Raw genomic sequence first — 17970 nt, 5'->3', positions numbered from 1 at the left:
GAAATGGGTAGAGAAGGCCCTTCCAAAGACTTCTTAGCAAAAACTCAGAGAGAATCTCCGACCTGACGCCAATCTGGAGGAGTTTGTTGCGGCTGCTACTAGGATAGAGGGGGCAAGGAAGTTGTTTACTAACTCTTCTCAGGTAGAGACTGCCTCTATACTCTTGGAAAGTCCATCTAACCCTTTGACTTCTTTACGTAGGGAACTTGAAGCCCTAAAGTTACAGCGAGCTCTCCAAGAGGAAAAGTCCTTCTCTCTTCGACAGGAGAAGCCTCCACATCATGAGGCTTTGGACCAGATCAAGCGCGAGCGAGAGGAGCTCAGGTCTCACCAGGATACTGAGGCTATGGTTTGGTGTAGCTCGTGCTGCTCTCCAAGGCACCCTCTATAAGAATGCCCCCTTCGGGCTTATTGCCACTTCTGTGAAAAGTCTGGACATGAGGACAAGGATTGCTACTACCTCAAAGGATTGCGACAAATACAACAAAGTCTTGGTCCTACTCTTCAACAAGGGCAAACACGTGCATCCAACGTGGTTTCCCCCTATGGCCATCTAAACCACATGCCACCTTTATTGACAGCCCCTCCTATGCAAGGTATGCAAAGTACTTTTCCCTCTCAGAGCTTTTATCATGCCCATGCTCCCTCAAATTCTCAAAGCTTCTACGCCTCCACCTCCAACTCCATGCACCAGGAGCAAGGACCACCTCGCCCATTCGGCCCATTTTGTGTTACAGATGCGGGGAATATGGTCATTACCAAAGCAAATGCCCCCTGCCAAAAGGGTCCTTTCCCTGCCGTCATTGCCTTGAAGCGAAGGATCACTACAGTAAGGATTGTCCCAAACTTTGTGCATCCATGGTTTCGAGCCCAAGTCAAAGCCAAAATGAGTTTACCTTTCCCAAGATCAATTTGATAGCAGTTAGCACCATCCCCCAGCCGCCTCCTTCTGCCCATCCCATGTGGTTACCCCTCAAGTCAAGCTGCAGTTGGTAAAGGAGCCAGTAGGCGTCGTTACACGGGCCCAGAGGGCCGCTCTCGGTCTTAGCATTCCACAAGCTCAACTCCCCCACACATTCTCACACCAGTGGATACCCCGCCTTCAGTTGTTGATAAGACATCCCACAGTGCCAAGCAAGGATCCAAATCTTTGCTCTCCGATATCAATGACGCTTTCCTGGAAGTAGTTGCTGATCTACAACAGATCAAGGTACCAAAGAAACCACTGGTAGAAAAAGATATGCTTACAGCAAAGACATTCTTGAAGAACACTTTCCAGCAAGTGTCACTCTATGACATGTTGCGGCTAGATGCGAGTTTTAGCAGTGACACCCTTGCAGTTATTCAATCACTTTACCCCGGAGTAGGTCCTAGTGGCGGACACCTCCCAGTGCAACTATCAGAGTCCTATATGATATCCCATCTGGCTGCCCCCCTCACTGATTATAGAAGCCTTCGTCTCACCGTGTCCGTCTTGGGGCGGCAGTTATAAGGAGTGAGTGGATGGTGGATTTGGCATCAACCTGATACCCGAGTTCACTATGTTGGCTTAAGGCCTATAGCCTACCCATCTTGCTCCCTTCACAGTTACATTGGCCGATCAGAGGACAGTCTACCCAGTGGGCATAGTGGACAAGGTGCCTCTGCAGGTACAAGACTTCACCTTTAACTTGGATTTTGTTGTGGTTCGTCTTCCCTAGGTTGGGCGAATTTCCTTTGCTCATCGGTAGACCATGGCTGCGCCACACTAAAGCGCTTTATGATTGGAGAAACGAGGCAATGTGGATACATACTCCTAGCTTCCCAATGCAACCCATTCGCCTAGGAGGCATGGATCCCATAGTGCAACAAAATTCTTTGTCAATGGAAACCAACCCTGAACAAGAACAACCTACTACACTTGAAGGGTCAGACGAAGATCTGTTAGCATCAGCAGGACGATAGTGATTTAGGAGGGTCGGGTTACACTCTAGCCCTCCACAGAGCTCATTCCCCAGGAGTAGTGCAGTGATAGAGAGTGGTGTTGGGAGCTCAGTTGCGGCGTGACACTCTGGCTCATTTAGCGGACCCACTGCTTTCGCATCTTCGAGGCTTGTCATGTTTCTTCGACAAAGATTGTTCGTGACATCTAGTTGGAGCTGATCCATACACTTCGAGGTCAGTTTGAGAGGCCTAAGGGCAGCTCCAACCGCATGCGGGAGCATCATGAGGCCTTCCTTTGACTTGGGCGCCCTAGGTCCTTCTTCACCATGGTCCATGGCGTGCCTAGATGGAACTACTCGCCACCAATGTGGTTGTTTCCTCCTCCCATATCTTGATTTAGCCGTCATTGTATATATATTGGGAGAGTCTCCCCTCATCCTGATGTAGTCCCCTCTTGTTTGGGCACTTTGTAGCTGTTGGGGTAGTTTTATTAACTAATAGAAGGATCTTTTTCTTCGAAAAAAAGAAAAAATCACGCCACCACAAGATTTTGGAGTACATATTTCATCCATAGAAAGTAGTTGCAACCTCTTTCAAGTGGACCAAAAATGTTTCAAGATCTGAGACATGAAAGCACGAAGACTACGAGATGGCCAATGTAACAACGGTGGATAGGGGGAAGGGGGTACACACCCGGCACACAGTCAACACGCCTCTCTATAGCCCAAGATAATCACAACACCCCTAACCACTAGAGTTCATCTTCAAAACTCACAAGACTCACCGGAAAACCACCGTTTTCACACCACCGTACACACACACTCTATACGACAACACAAACAAAGCCCAACCATATGCACAATTCGATTCAAGCCCTTCATCTCACACACAAACTCTCTCAATCTCTCTGTGCACAACAGACCATCGGGGGGGCACAACTGCCTACACACGCCCGAAAACACACGCACACAACAAAGAAGAGAAGGGGTAGGGGGAATCGACACCAAATGCACAATAATGATGGCTTCCTTTCATCAGACCCGACCATATAGAGCTCTAACTCCTAGCTGGCACAAGCATCTGCAAGCATAACACATCAATCGGCAGCACATCGGCTCCGCACCAACTCCATAGCCACAGCTAGGCTTAAGAATCCCTTGGTCCGCCCGGTTCACTAGTCTAGGAAAAGAACCCCTCAAATTGCGTGTAAACTCCCTTTTATAGGGCCTTTGCAAAGCAAAAAAACAAAAAATTTGGTGTTTTTTGGCTCGTCCTGCCCAACTGGAGCCCTTTTTGGCATTCCTTGCATTGCATACAAGTGGCCTTCCATCCCCATTGCATGGCACCACACATCAGCCACCTCCACTTCCAACCCTTTCCTCCCCTACAAGTGAACCACTCCTTGGCTGGGTCTCGGCACCCTCTTACACAAGTGCCCCCTTACCGCACATGAATGCACCCTAAGAGTAGCACCGACGGCGCCGTTGGTGCCCTCTAGCTTTGTCTTCAAAAGGGTTTGGCCCCTAGGGACGTAGGAATCGGCCCCCTCTCAGGTGCCACGTCATGACGCCGCCTCAGCCCACAACCACCGCCGTTCGCCAGTGGTGCCTCCGATCTCCGCTAGTCAGTGCCAAAACCCACCGCCGAAGCAGCACCCACGGCTACCCACCATGGCCAGCACTCCCGAGAGCTCTCTCTCCACTCACTTGTGCCTCAAATGAGCCCACGCCCTAGGATATGAAGCCCAATGTTCTCTGGCGTGCGCTCGCATGTGGGTTAGCTTTTGTGCCACGTGGCAGCTCATGGCGAGCCGCCTCCCCAAGCCTTCAAAAAATTCACCACAAGAATTTTTTTATTTTCTTGCAAATTCAATGCCCTGCTATTTATGGCCAAGTGATCCAACTCTTGATCCGCGAAGTTTCCATGAGAGCCGTGCTAGCCGGCTTTGATCACCATTGTCTCGGCTACACTTTTGACTTTACCAGGCACCTCAATCAATGCGACCAAAACGGCAAAAGTTCTTTTACTACCACGCCGCCTCTAACTGCCATTAACTTCAACAGTCCATGTTTCACTGGTCCGGACTCCGATCGTTTTGCAGTCACTTCCTGCTAGCTCCATATACCGTATAAAATGCATACAATCCCTGGTGAAGCTCTAAAAACATCAGATGGCACACCGACCGAGGCGACCAAATTAGCACGTAACTGGTCCCCGATGAAACTTCATCTGCTAATATCTTGACATCCGGGACTCAGATTGCCGATTTGAAAAGAACAACAGCTCCATAAATCAAGTACTACGCACTCATAACTTTAGATTGGTTCTGACCTCTTATTATCCATCTCAGATCTGCAAACACCTTCAACTTCTGAGCACCATATCTTGCACACCATGGCTCCGTTTGATGAGCTGTCTGGACTTGCTCCTTTAGCACTTCAAGTCTACCCTTATAGGCCAAAAACCAGCACCTTGATCACCCTTCATCTACCACCATAATTAGCCCATCTTGGAGTCCATATGGTCTAAAAAACCACATTATGCATACATCACCGTTGCTACCAGTCTGCCCAACCTCTTTATAGCTGCTTCAACCCTTTGCCATGTAACTGCTAGCCTGTATATACCTGCCTCCAAGATGTCACACAATCTGATCTGGCTTCACAATCTCACTGGGCCATAATATAGAATGCCAATCCATCTGATGCACTGACAATAGTTTGGATTTCTAAAAATTGACCTTAAGACCAACAACCAACCCATAGATCTGTAAGGCATCCATGATACATCGTACATGAACTGGTTGATGTTTGGGCCAAAACATGGAATCATCAGCATATGCTTGCACCACAAAATGATTGCCATATGGTAATACCAATCCATGCAAATGTCCAGATGCTGTCAAAGAATCCAAATATAGAAACAGAGGATGAGTGCAATAGCATATAACATGGCACTCAAAGGACATTCTTGTCTGACAAAACAACCAAGATTCCATGAATGCGTAAGCTCACCATCAATTATGCTAGAAGATTGACTGTTCATAAACAAAATAGATTATTTGCCGCATTCTAGTACCAAAGCCCAAGCACTCCATTAAGATCAAAATCAATAATATGAGAAGCTGGAGAAGAGCAATGCGCTTTCATCTCAGTCCAGTAAGAAGGCTCTCAATGTTATTTTTCTCACGAGGGTTTGGTCTACTGCTCCTGAATTTTTGCAAGATTCAAGCACCACTTGTGGCTATGGTTATTTTCCTCATTTGGGTGTGGTACTGGACACTTTGGACTCTTTATCATACTTCAGCCATCTTCAATAGATGGCCGTGGTAGGGGTCTTCCATTTTCGCAACCAACTTTTTCAATGTATTCATGATTATTTCCATTTGGGACACATTTCATTACATCAGTTTGAGGCATGCTACGATTTCATCTACGCTCTAGCCATATTATATGGGCGTCCAACTACTCTCGGTGGACATTTCCACTACATACATTATTGTGATTTGTAGGGATTGTTTTTTCACCAAGAAATGTGTGTTTGCTTATTTATAAGTTTCCTAGTAAGCTTATACTTTTTTGTAGTCTGCAGAGATTCAACAGTTTGAATATTGATGGGATCTTTCATAAATAAATGTCTGTTTTATTTTGGTGTTGGACCATAATGGAAAAATTTGATACATCAATGATGTTTGTGGATGCTTTTTGACACAGCATGTCCACTGAATATTTTCTTGGAAATGTAGGTACTATGTCAATACCGCCTTGTACATGAAGAATATTCAGGACTTCATCAGTCTTGTCTTTTTTTTCGATTATGTGCTGCATGTCTTTTGGTAAGCCTACAACTTGCTTGAAAGGTCATAGTACACTCCTTGGGACCTGGGCACTGGTGGCATTATTATGAGTGGCTTAGGATTTAGACACTATTATCCTAGCATTTTGTAGATGATTGCTGTGACTTTCTGTTAATCATTTTCCATTGAAGGTAAATTTGAAACTTTGACATTCATTTAGGTGTGTAAATGGTAGGTAGGTGTCACCAACCTCTTAGGGCCTGACTTGTCCTTGCTTTTCTTGCATGTTGTAGAAATGATGCCTGAGCATACTTGAAAGCTTTAAATCCTTACATACACTAAAAACCTAGTTATATTATGAGACAGCCCCTTTCACAGATGTATTGTTTGCTCTACAGTGAACCTGCAACCTTGCATTATGTTTTCTCTGTGAGGGGCATTGTGGAGCTGCTTAGCTTTGTTCCCTTGGTCTTTCTTTTCGAGTATGTACCCGCAAATCAATTAATGAGAAATAAATAGTACAGAATGAATGAGTTATAACTCTTCTTAAGAGATAACATGCTTTAGTGGACCAGGGAAAGGTTCCAGATTTATCCACTTGTTGCAGCTTCTTCGAATTGTTAGGTGAGAGTATTCTTCTTGTCTCATTATTCTTTGCAAATTCTACATAAGGAGCCGAGTTGAGTAAAAAAGTGACAAAATATGTTTCTTTAAGTAATAGTCTACAGACTAGCTCATCTATTAAGTTCTTTTTAAAGAAATATGTTTCCTTAAGTAGCCTACAGACTGTAGCTCATCTATTAAGTTACTTATGTGCATCTGTAAAGACCTGAGTTTGATTCCTAGCAGCTGAAAATCTTTATGTTTTAGATTAGATTTAAATGACAAGATGCAAGTGCTAGACTGCATGATGGGAGCCACCATTAATGTGCATATCCCATCTAGGCTTTTCCATTGCTGATTTCAAAACAGAAAAAGAAATAGTCAAGGTATAACGAAGCCGTGCCTTTTCTCAACTCCCTCGCTCTCTTCTTTTTGTTGGTAATACTTGTATACCTCAGGATGAAGATCACACATAAATACCAATATTTGAGTCCAAGGTTGATTTTGAATAGGACAGTCAATCAATAATGTAGACTTGCTAGCCAAACCATAATTTTTTTAATTCAAAATATTCAACCCTCTGTGACGCTTAGGAGAGGATAGCTGTCTCACAGAGTGAGCAAAGCTTTCTTATGATGCTTATTTCGCCAAGAAGATTCTAAGACTTTTGACAAGAAAGTATCAATGAAGCTAGCTGACCAATGCAACAATGGCAAAAGGAACCGGATGTAGGCAATAATTTTTTTTTGCAAAATTTGGAGGTCAAGTAGCAAGTTTCCAATAATGCAATTGCCGACGTACATTTTGAATCACCCATTCCACTTGCTGAGAAGAAGTTTGACACTAGGCCAAAGGGTATCCCAGACAAACAAACAACCTTAAGTCGGTTGCATAATCTGACCAAGCCATAAAGAAGCGTGCCAATCCTTAGCATTCAAGGTCAACAGTGATAGCCTTTTTTTGGCTATCTAATTTTGCAATTATAAACTATGCCACCAGTATCAAGATCACCATAGTGTGGTGATTCTCTCTCAATTCTGATGTACAAAGCCATGTGTGAGTTATGAGACTTTGTTATCTATAATGAAAATCCTTAGCTAGCTAATCATTTAGCTAAATGCACAAAAAGGTGAACAAAATATTATGGCCCACTTTTGTACGTAAGTATCTCCTCGTAGCAAGGGCCTAAGTACTTTGTGTGTTTGTGTGCGTGCGCACGTGCAAGAGTATGTATTAACTATATGTTTAAATAGGCCTAAGTATCATATTTTACTAGCGATAATATTTTTAAAATTTACATTGTACATATACGTGCAGATCGATATGGTACATCCATAAATAACCATACCCACATAGAGCTATCTCTTGCCTTGTGGGACTCCACTCTAGTACGAAGATGACAAAATAATTCTCATCATCTCAAGAGTTTCTCTTTGAGTAAGTATTTTTTACTTCCATCTATTTCCACCTTTTTCGTACAAAAAATACAAATTGTACTATTTAATCATAAATAAGAGGGATCCTTGTCATTTGATTCTTGTCATTTCTATATTCTTATATTTTTTCCATTTTTAACATATTTTGTTCCATCACGCGTATATACCACGTGCTCATCATCTCAGATTCCATCGTAGTCAACGCATTAGTCCGTATTTTTTCAATCATGCACCTCAATCTATCCATTAGGTGCTTACAAACCATGGTCAAGGGGCCATGTCATTCTTACAGACACTATGAGGGAATTACTTTTGGAGCCACAAGGAAAGTCAACCAAAATGGGTCCACTCAAAGATTTTGAGCTGTGAGAAAAGATACACATTTTGGGAAATTTTTGGTGTCTTTCTTGCTGAATTTGAAAAAGTTGAAAACACCATAGATTCTAGCTTATAAGCTGAACTTTTGGCTAATAATTTTTTATGGACGGAGAGATCGCAAAAATGGTGCACCTTAGTTTTCCCACGTCATTGTGACACAGGTCATCTTCAACCTTATCCACCTCTTTTTTGAGACACATACACACACTTTCTTTTTCTGTAAATCTTTGGGATTAATCTACAAGTGGGAAACCTCAAGGGAAGGAAAACCCACAGAAAGGATCGTATACAAAAGTACGAACACAGAAGTGTTCATCTATAAAGAGGGCTAAAAGCATTCATAGGAATGCTGATGCATCTTTGAGGTGATATCACCAAATTCCCAGGCAAAGATTGCCTAAGGGAACCCAATAGTACACTTGGGGTGTTGGAGCTTGGTCCACTCTCATGAGCCCAATACTCCAGTTTGAGTTGGCTTCCACCAGCAGGATGATAGTGATCTAGGAGGGTCGACCTACGCTACAGCTTGCCGCAGAACTCATCCCTAAGGAGTGGTGCAGTTAACAGAGAGTGGTGTTGGGAGCTCATCTGCGGCCTGACACTCTGGTTCATTTGGCGGGTCGGCTGCTTTCACATCTTCGAGGCTCGGCCTGTTCCACCAGCAAGACTGTTTGGGACATTTGGCTGAAGCTGATACACACACTCAGGGGTCAGTTTGAGAGACTTCAGGGCAGCTCCGACCGCATGCGGGAGCCGAGAGGCTTTCTTGCGACTATGACGCACAGGGCCTTTCTTCACCCTGGTTCAGGGTGCACCTAGATGGCACTACCAGCCACCCATTTCGTGATCTAGCCCCCATTGTGCATACTTTTCTCACTGGGAGAGTCTCCCCATGTTTCAGTGGTAGCCCTCCTTCGTAGAGGTGGTTTGTAGCCTTCAGGCAATTATCTTTAACTAATGGAAGGATCTTTTTTCTTGCAAAAAAAAGTTTATTAACCAGTAAATAGTGCTGAAAGTTGCTCGGTAGCAATCATTGGATTATTTTTTAGTTTCATCAATTCTTCTTGACATGAATGAACTGCTTAATAGCAGATCTTCTTAAGAAGAAGACTTCTTTTACATTGTGAAACTCGTTTCCTAGGAGAGCAAGAAATTGAACCAAATGGGGAAGGCTACAAGCTGTAACCTTCAGCAATATATGGCGTTTAGCACCATTCTGCTTGTGCTTTGAATGCTTGCAGATTCTCCATTGGGAGATTTGACTAAAGGATTCTCGAATCAAAGAAAACTTGGTTTAGTATTTTTGCTCAGAGTTCATTGGTTGGGGCTCTTTAGTTGATTGCTCACTTTAGCAGAGAAGGTCCCTTTTTTATTTGGCTTATCAAAAACTTTCTTTCACATTCAGTAATTGCTCAAATTCAGGACAGTCCTAACCAAATATATCCTAGTAACTGGTAAGAGATGAAGTCTGGCAGTAGCATGTTAAATCTAGACAAATGGTTCACTCCTTAGGAAGAGGATCATTATCAAGGACTTGCATATAATTGTCGTTTTTTGAATAATTTTCAGCGGGGGTGAAGTTTTCATGAATTACACTCTCTTGTTTAAGACAAAAAGGTAGGTACTTAATTGCTGTTGTGTTTATGTCATCTACTGGTTTGTCCTGGAGTGCATTATCTTGTTTGAAACATGGTACCATTTCCTTAGCTCCCAACATGCTGGTATGAATAGGATATTTTCCTGTTTGGGAGAAATTGGAATTGTTGGAAGCACAGCTACACAACAGATTATTCTTCTTGTGGTTGCGACAGTCGGAGTTGGTTAGTACATTTACCAAGCATCTAGGATCTTTTCTTGAAATTTCAACAGCAGTGTTAAGTAAATCACAACTGAGATTTTTGAGGTTCTATGGAAGAGACATTTAGTGAAATTTTGTTGAGAGTATAAAGTATCCACTTTGTTAAGTTGAGAGCCATACCTGACAGCATGGTACTTTCTCAAGTATAAAGCATCCACTTAGTTAAGTTGAGAGCCATACCTGAGAAGGTTCCAAGGGATATTACAGCATGGAACTTTGTCAAAAAGCTGTGGGTGGGTGAAGGCAGTGGATTTTCTAATTGGACTCAAAAGGAATGTAGAGCGAGAAATAAAGAATGAGAGAATATCAATATCCTCTCAAGATGAAAAGGCCAATGAAAAAAATATGTGTACAAATGGAAATGAGATGCATGAAATCATTTGAGTAAGCTGATGTGGAATACATTGTGAATTTTGACATTGGAGGGGAGTTCTAGTTTGTAAGATACGTTGTTGTAGATCTTGCAGGATTCTATAAGGTCCATAGTACTTGTGGTTGAACTTAGGTGTTAAGTTCTCAGGTAGGGTGATATTTTGGGCACTAACCAATACTAGGTCCCCTTTTTGAAAGAATTCTGTGCGTTTGTTCTCATTGTGCTTTGTCACATATTTGTTCAAATGTTGCTTGGCTACATCCCAGCGCTTCTGCCAATCCTGTAAAAATTGGTCTGCATCTTTATCATCTGCGTGCACCATGCTTGAAGCAAGGTACAACTGCGTGACACCTTCCTTTCCCGTTGCAAGTTCGAATGGGGTGTAACCAGTCCCTGTGTGCACACTGCTATTGTACTGGAATTCCAAGACATCGAGGAAATCCACCCAATCTTTCTGATCTGCTTGAACATAGCATCTGATGTAATCTTCAATTCCTTGGTTTATGCGTTCGGTCTGCCCATCAGTTTGGGGGTGATAGGCAGACGAGAACCGCAGTTGTGTGCCCAGCAACTTGAATAACTCTCTGCACATATCGCTGAGAAATCGTCCATCTCGATCTGACACTATTGCCAAAGGTAGACCGTGGTTCTTGAATACATTCCTGAAAAAGGGCCGCGCGGTTTGATAGGCAGCGGCGGCTTTTCTGGGATGAAATGAACTTGTTTTGAAAAGTAATCAACAACCACAAAGATGGTCGTGTAACCATGGCTCTCTGGGAGATCCACGATGAAGTCCATACTGATCACATCCCACGGACGGGATGGTGTAGGCATCGATGTCAAGAGCCATGCAGGCTTGATTCTGTGAGTGTCACAAACGGGAGCGCATAGCAATATAAAATATACTCGGATAAATAAAATTTATCACTTAATATTGAAGACAGAGTATATAGAGAGAAATAGATAGAGAGAGAGAGAGAGAGAGAGAGAGAGAGAGAGTGAGAAGATCGACAGAGTATTGGGGACCAGAAGATGGGCTGGTCCCCCCCCCGTAATAGTATCTTTATTATTGAGGAGAAGTCTATACAAGCACTTGAACTGAACGTATTACCACGTTCATTCTAGAATAAGACTTGATGGTTCCCGAAAGCCTCGGCTTCCGATTCCTAGGGCAAAACCCTATTCCAAGGAACTTCCGTTCCTTATTCCAAATCCTTGAGAACCAAGGTTCTCACCTCTGGATCACACCTTCCAGACTCAGGGCATGGCATCCTTGCAACTCTTTTCCGACTCTGTTTCCAGAGTCTTGTTCCTGCAGAATAACTCCGCTTTCTTGGACACGAAGTCCTTCCCTTGGGAATTTCAACTTCCGGATCACATCTCGAGAGTCTACCTCTCTTCGATCCGTGGATCTGCTTCCCAAACTTGGGTACGAAACCCTTGGGCTGATCTGGCTCTAGTTCCTCAGAGCGCTTTTATCCTGCAGAGGCTCATGCCTTCCTCTACTCCTACTCCCTCATGAAGAGGAAGTACACCTGCAATAAAATACTTAGAGATCATAACATAAAAATTGTACCTTCAAAGTCATGACGCTCGTAATGCAACTCGGTTCTCGAAAAAGCAATTCCTCAGAAGAGATCTCTGCATAGAAAATCCTCTCTTCCAATCCTACACACAAAAGAGGTGTGTTCTCGGGTTCCTTTCTCGTAAATCAGCCCCGTGTACGACGTTTATGGGCTGAAAACAGAGAAAAACAGCAGCTTGTCGCAATGGAAACATGCTCCGTAGGTACTTCTTCGCAAGGGAACTCGCGCAATGGGTCTTGGCGACATCTGTTACACTTGGGGCAGCCATGGGCATCACCAGCAACGTCTTCTTTACGGCTGAAATCTGCAGCAGCATCTCCTCCTTGCAAAGATTGGTCTTCCCTCTGGGAGAGGGCGTGTGATGCTTTTATAGCTCCTTGGCCATGGCAAAGATAGCTGCTCGGGTAGAGATCGCGGCCGTTTTTTTTTTTGTTTCCCTCCGTTCTACCAGAAAAAGAGAAAGAGAAAACGCTGGCTGATCTGTTGCCTTATTTATCAGATGGCTGCCCACTTATTAAGTGGGCGGCCGGCATATTTTAAAAATAGTCTGAACCTGCCCAAAAACTCAATAAAACCTTATAAGTTAAAAACAATGCTTTCACAGCACTTCCCAGGCGTCCCTGGATGCGATCACATGCACAGTTGCAATGCAGACATAGACTTCCTCGCGGGAAAGCATCTACTTCCCCGAAAAGCAATCCCGCTTTCTCAGAAAGCATTTGCTTTTCCTCAAAGTTTCCTCTGAACCCATCTTCATTCAAGTGCTTGCTTTTCCTTGTGCACAATTCTAACACAGTTCGGAATTTCCTCCTGACTATGGATATCCCCTTTTCTGATGCACCCGTCACCCACCTTGTGACACATCAAAAATACCCATCACCTAGTCACTTCCTACCAAACTTACGGTACAATCTCCTTCGTGATGCTCTATGTCACCCATCCTATGACGCATCAGAGATGTCCATTCCCGGATGGTCGGATACTTCTTCCCGATGCTCCCCGTCACCCATCCGATGTGACGCATCAGAAGTACCCATTCCTGGTGGCCTTACAGATATTCCTTCTCAGTGCTCCCGTCATTACTTTGAATGACGCACTAGGAATACTCTGTACTCGGATGTCTCCACTGAGAAAAACCCTCTCACTTAAAATTCCAATAATTCATTTGGAATTATTTTTCCTTGGTGTTCCAAGCGAGAAAACCCTCTCACTTATAAATCCAATAATTCATTTAGAATTATTTTTCTGTAAGATAAAGCCAATTTAGCAACACTGAGCTTTGACTAAGTGGCAAGTCGGGCAAGTTCTAACATACTCTACCACATCGTCTTGCATCTTTGGCCAGAAGAAGTGGCGACTTAGTTTATCGAAGGACCTCTTTTGTCCTCTGGGACCTGCCATTTTGCAATTATGGGCTTCCCAAAGCAGTTGCGCCCTCAACGCTGCATCATTGGGCACATATATCCTATCGTGTGCATACCACAACCCATCTCGTAGGTCAAAAAGGCCCAAGGATGTCTTTCGGTGCCAGTTTTGCATCATCTGGTGCACCGCGGGGTCTGTTTTGCATGCCTCACGGATTTTCTCCAATATCTCTTCACTGCTAATCAAGCTAACCGCATTAATCTTTGGCAATCTGCTCAAGGCATCAGGCATTGCATTCTGCTTTCCAAGTTTATGAATGATTCCTATATCATACTCGACAAGCTGATCTTGCCATCGGCTTTGCTTGTGCGAAAGCTTCTGTTGAGTTTGAAAGTATTTTAGCGACACATTGTCGGTGTAAATCTTTGTGTGCTTGTCCAGCACATAGTGGCACCATTGATCTAAGCAGTACACCACCGCATACGTTTCATGTTCATGAGTAGCCCACCGCTTCCCAGTGTCGGTGAACTTTTTAGATATACAGGCTACATGCCTATCTTCTTGTAGCAATACACCTCCCAATGCAACTTGGGAAGCATCAATGTGTATCTCAAATGGATTGTCGAATTCTGGCAGCTTGAGTACCGGCAACTTACACATTGCCTGTTTGACATGCTCAAAAGCCTTTTGAGCCTCATTTTTGTCCATTTAAATAGTTTGCTCCCTTTCGTGGTGTCAGTGATGGGGGCCATGATTTTCGAGAAGTCCTTGATGGACTTGCGGCAATATTGTGTAAAACCAAACTCCCTGACTTGAATCACAGTTCGTGGGGTAGGCCAATTTACCACGGCCTCAATCTTCTTGGGTCTACCTGGATACCATCTGTCGTGACCAGGAAGCCCAAGAATTCAACCTCTTGCACTACAAAGACGCACTTCTCAGGTTTGGCATACCATTTGCGTTCCCGCAACCTCTGCATGACTTGTCGCACATGTTTGACATGATCTTCGTAGGTTCTACTGTAGATCAATAGGTCATCCAGATATATGATTAAGTATTTATCTAGCATGTCTCCGAAATCAGCATCCGTGCCAGAAGAGAAGGTGGCCACACCATTAGTGAGGTCAAACGGCAGTACCAACCACTCGTGGGCTCCATAGCGGGAGCGGAATGCTGTCTTGTGAACATCTCCTCCGCAATCCTGATTTGATGGTATCCTGATGGAAGATCAATCTTTGTAAAGTACTTGGCCCCTGCTAGACGATCCGTTAGGTCATCCATGTGAGGCAGGGGGTATCCGTTGCAGATAGTAATCTTGTTCAAGGCTCGGTAATCCACACAAAGTCGGAAGGACCCGTCCTTTGTTACAAAGAGCACCGGCGCTCCGTATGGCGACTTGCTTGGTCTGATGAATCCAGCTTCAAGAAGCTCACCTAGCTGCTTCTTGAGTTCCTTGAGATGAGTGGCATCCATCCTATAAGGTGGTATGGCAGGAGGATTCTGTCCTGGGACTAACTCAATCTTGTGATCATCTGATCGCTTGGGTGGGAGCCCGGGCAGCAGCTGCGGCGGCATGACATCTTTGAATTCTTCCAATACTTTCACTATGTGGTTGTCTCCCACTGTGCATTCACCTTGCATATCATCTACGTTGACCTTCATTACGCAACAATGAACCTGTGCCCCTTTCCTAAGGGCCTTTTCTGCCTGTTTGGGTGACATCCAGAGGGAGTCTGGGACCAAATCATCCCAACTGACTTTTGTTTTACCTTTGTCCATTGCTTTAGGTTTAGGCAACGGGTGGCCCTCATCGGCCTGGGCCACATTGACCTTGCTCCTAGCTTGTGGAGGCACATATGGGGCTGTCCTTTGAGGCAGCTTCATAGGAGTTGGCTTGTTGCCCCGAGGCTGGTCCTCAGGACGTAGAAACGGGACTATCACTCCCTTTCCATTCATATCCAGCATGAGTTGATTCATTCCTTTAGCATATAGCCCCATGACAAAAGTATCATACCATGCGAGGCTGAACATCATATCATAGTTGTCCATGGGCACCATGATGAAGTCCATTTTGGACCTCCATTTACCCACCTGAACAACTGTCACAAACGCGAGCGCATAGCAATATAAAATATATTCGGATAAATAGGATTTGTCACTTATTTCTGAAGCCAGACGATATATATATACATAGATATATACATATATATGTATATGTATATATATATATATATATATATATAGATATGTATATATATATATATGTATATGTATATATATATATATATATATATATATATATATATGTATATATATATATGTATATGTATATATATATATATATAGATATGTATATATATATATAGATATGTGTATATATATGTGTGTATATATATATATATATATATATATATATATATATATATATCTATATATATATAGATATGTGTATATATATGTATATATATATATATATATATATCTATATATATATAGATATGTGTATATATATGTATATATATATATATATATATATATATATATATATATATATATATATATATATATATATATATATATATGTACATACATATGTATACATATATATGTATACATATATATGTACATACGTATGTATACATACATATGTATACATATATATATATATAGATATGTATATACATAAGTATATTGTTACAATATACATATATACACACACATATATATATATACAGATGTTACAATATACATATATATATATACAGATGTTACAATATATATATACACACACACATATATATATATACACATATATATATATATAAGACTGCAAGGCCTCCTTTTATGCAGGATTGAGCACTTGCGTAATTTACAAGTTGGGCTACGTGTCCCAGTATTATTTAAAGTGACTTGTAGGTTAGTGGGATTTTTGTCATGGCTGAAGTGTTGTTTAGTGTGAAGTCACTGATTATGTCATTTTGATACGAGAAAGTAGATCAGCCACGTTATTTGTATTTCCTGGAACAAATTCATAGGTGATGTCAAAGTGACTTAGCTTGTAGACCCATCGGTAGATTCGAGCATTGCCCACTTTTCCAGCATTCTTTTCTTTGAGAGATCTATCAAAATGCTTTAGGTCGCTTCTTAGAGTAAACGGGACTCCCATCAAGAATAGGCGAAAGGATAAGACTGCATTTACGCCTGCCAAGAGTTCTCGTTGAACGGAATGATAGCGCAACTCAACGTCTTTAAAACGACCAGAAGCCCGTTTGCAGATGATAGGAGTATCATTATGCAATTCACACAGAATTCCTCCCCAAGCCTCTTCAAAAGCATCAGAATAAACGATAAGACGCTTATCGGTAGGAATATGGAGAGCAGGGAGATTGTTGCAAATGTGCTTGATCTTATTCACTGTCTCAGAAAGCTTGTCAAACCAGAAACTTCTTTCTAAATCCTTAAAAGGAAGTAAATCTTTTGCCAGATGAGGATATTGAGGGGCAATCCATTGCATGCATCCAATAAAAGATTGAAATTCCTTACGGTCATTAAGTTAATCTGGAAAGTTCTAAAGTTTCTTCAATACATGCTCCTGCATTTTTATACATCCAGTAGATATTTCTACTCCTAGAAGGGCAACTTGTGGTTGGCACAGCTCAATCTTTTTTAGGCTAAGCACTAGTCCTGTCTTTCATAGTTTCTGTATAACAGGTGTAAGTGCTTTATGTGACTTACAATATCTTTGGACTAGACTAGGATGTCGTTGATGTAGAGAAGCAAAAATTCTTTGCAGTCGGCAAATAGGATTTCTATCCGCTCTTGACACAAGGATGTTGCTGGCTTCAAACCCATTGGAAGCATAGGATGAGAGCATGCTCTTTGGATGAGGATGCATCTCTTTCTATGCTCTTCTTTCCCACACTCCAAGATTTTCTATGTGTAGGAGACGTGATCCCCATCATTTTCAAGAGCTCTTTCACTTCCAATTCTATATTATCTTGGTCTTTAAGCAGAGTTACCCGGAACGCGGAATGGGAACGGCGACGGGGACCCTCGCGGAACAGGGGAACGGCCAGGGGTCCGGAACGGGAACGGCGCGGAACGGGAGGCATAAAAAACACCCAAATAATGCTTGAGAAGGGAATGGGTGTGAGGGGGTGCATTTTAATTTTTGAGTCCTTGCACACTAAAAAAACACCTAATGTTCATTGCAAATTTGCAAAAAACTGCCTATTTCTTCCCATTTTTGAGAGTTGGCCGTTCCGGGCCGTTCCGGAGCCGTTCCGGTATCAGGTGGTAACCTGGAACGGCAAAACGTTCCGGGGCGTTCCAGCTTGGCAGAGGGGGAGGGAACGGCGTTCCGGCCTTCTAGGGCCTGCGGAACGCGTTCCCCGGTAACTATGTCTTTAAGACCGAATATTGTGACATGCATGACTCTTGTCCTTGTTTTTGTTTTTCTTCCAAGGTCATGTTTATTAGAGTTGGTGTGGGTGTTGATGCCGTACTTTTCCCTTGGCCACCTCAATCCACTTCTCCGTCGCATCTACCTTATGTTGTGTCTTCGTGACCACTTCAGCCCATGAAGACGTTGCTGTTTTATTTTGTTCTTCCTCGTTCTTAATGGTTTTTACTTGCTCCTTTATGTTGTTGAT

The 17970-nt window shown here is 42.9% G+C and overlaps 1 protein-coding gene across 15 annotated transcripts in view; it reads left to right on the top strand.

The window, feature by feature from the left end:
• The window catches only part of LOC147426135 (uncharacterized), a 122495-nt gene that overhangs the window by 44832 nt on the left and 59693 nt on the right, over positions 1–17970 (top strand). For 4 of the 15 annotated variants that reach the window (XM_086499223.1, XM_086499222.1, XM_086499224.1 and 1 more), the window contains 4 exons: positions 5669–5758; positions 6118–6201; positions 6287–6343; positions 9868–9956. In XM_086499223.1, the coding sequence (XP_086355349.1) occupies positions 5669–5758; positions 6118–6201; positions 6287–6343; positions 9868–9956 (320 nt within the window). Of the gene's footprint in view, positions 1–5668; positions 5759–6117; positions 6202–6286; positions 6344–7639; positions 7760–9867; positions 9957–17970 lie in introns of those variants that run through there. The other 11 variants (XM_086499226.1, XM_086499230.1, XM_086499228.1 and 8 more) reach the window with 7 other exon arrangements.

This window comes from Adiantum capillus-veneris, chromosome 24, assembly GCF_014529385.1.
Source record: "Adiantum capillus-veneris isolate H3 chromosome 24, ASM1452938v2, whole genome shotgun sequence".
Classification (NCBI taxonomy): Eukaryota; Viridiplantae; Streptophyta; class Polypodiopsida; order Polypodiales; family Pteridaceae; genus Adiantum; species Adiantum capillus-veneris.
The sequence above is the reverse complement of the archived record's forward strand: the minus strand, read 5'-3'. Positions and strand labels throughout refer to the sequence as shown.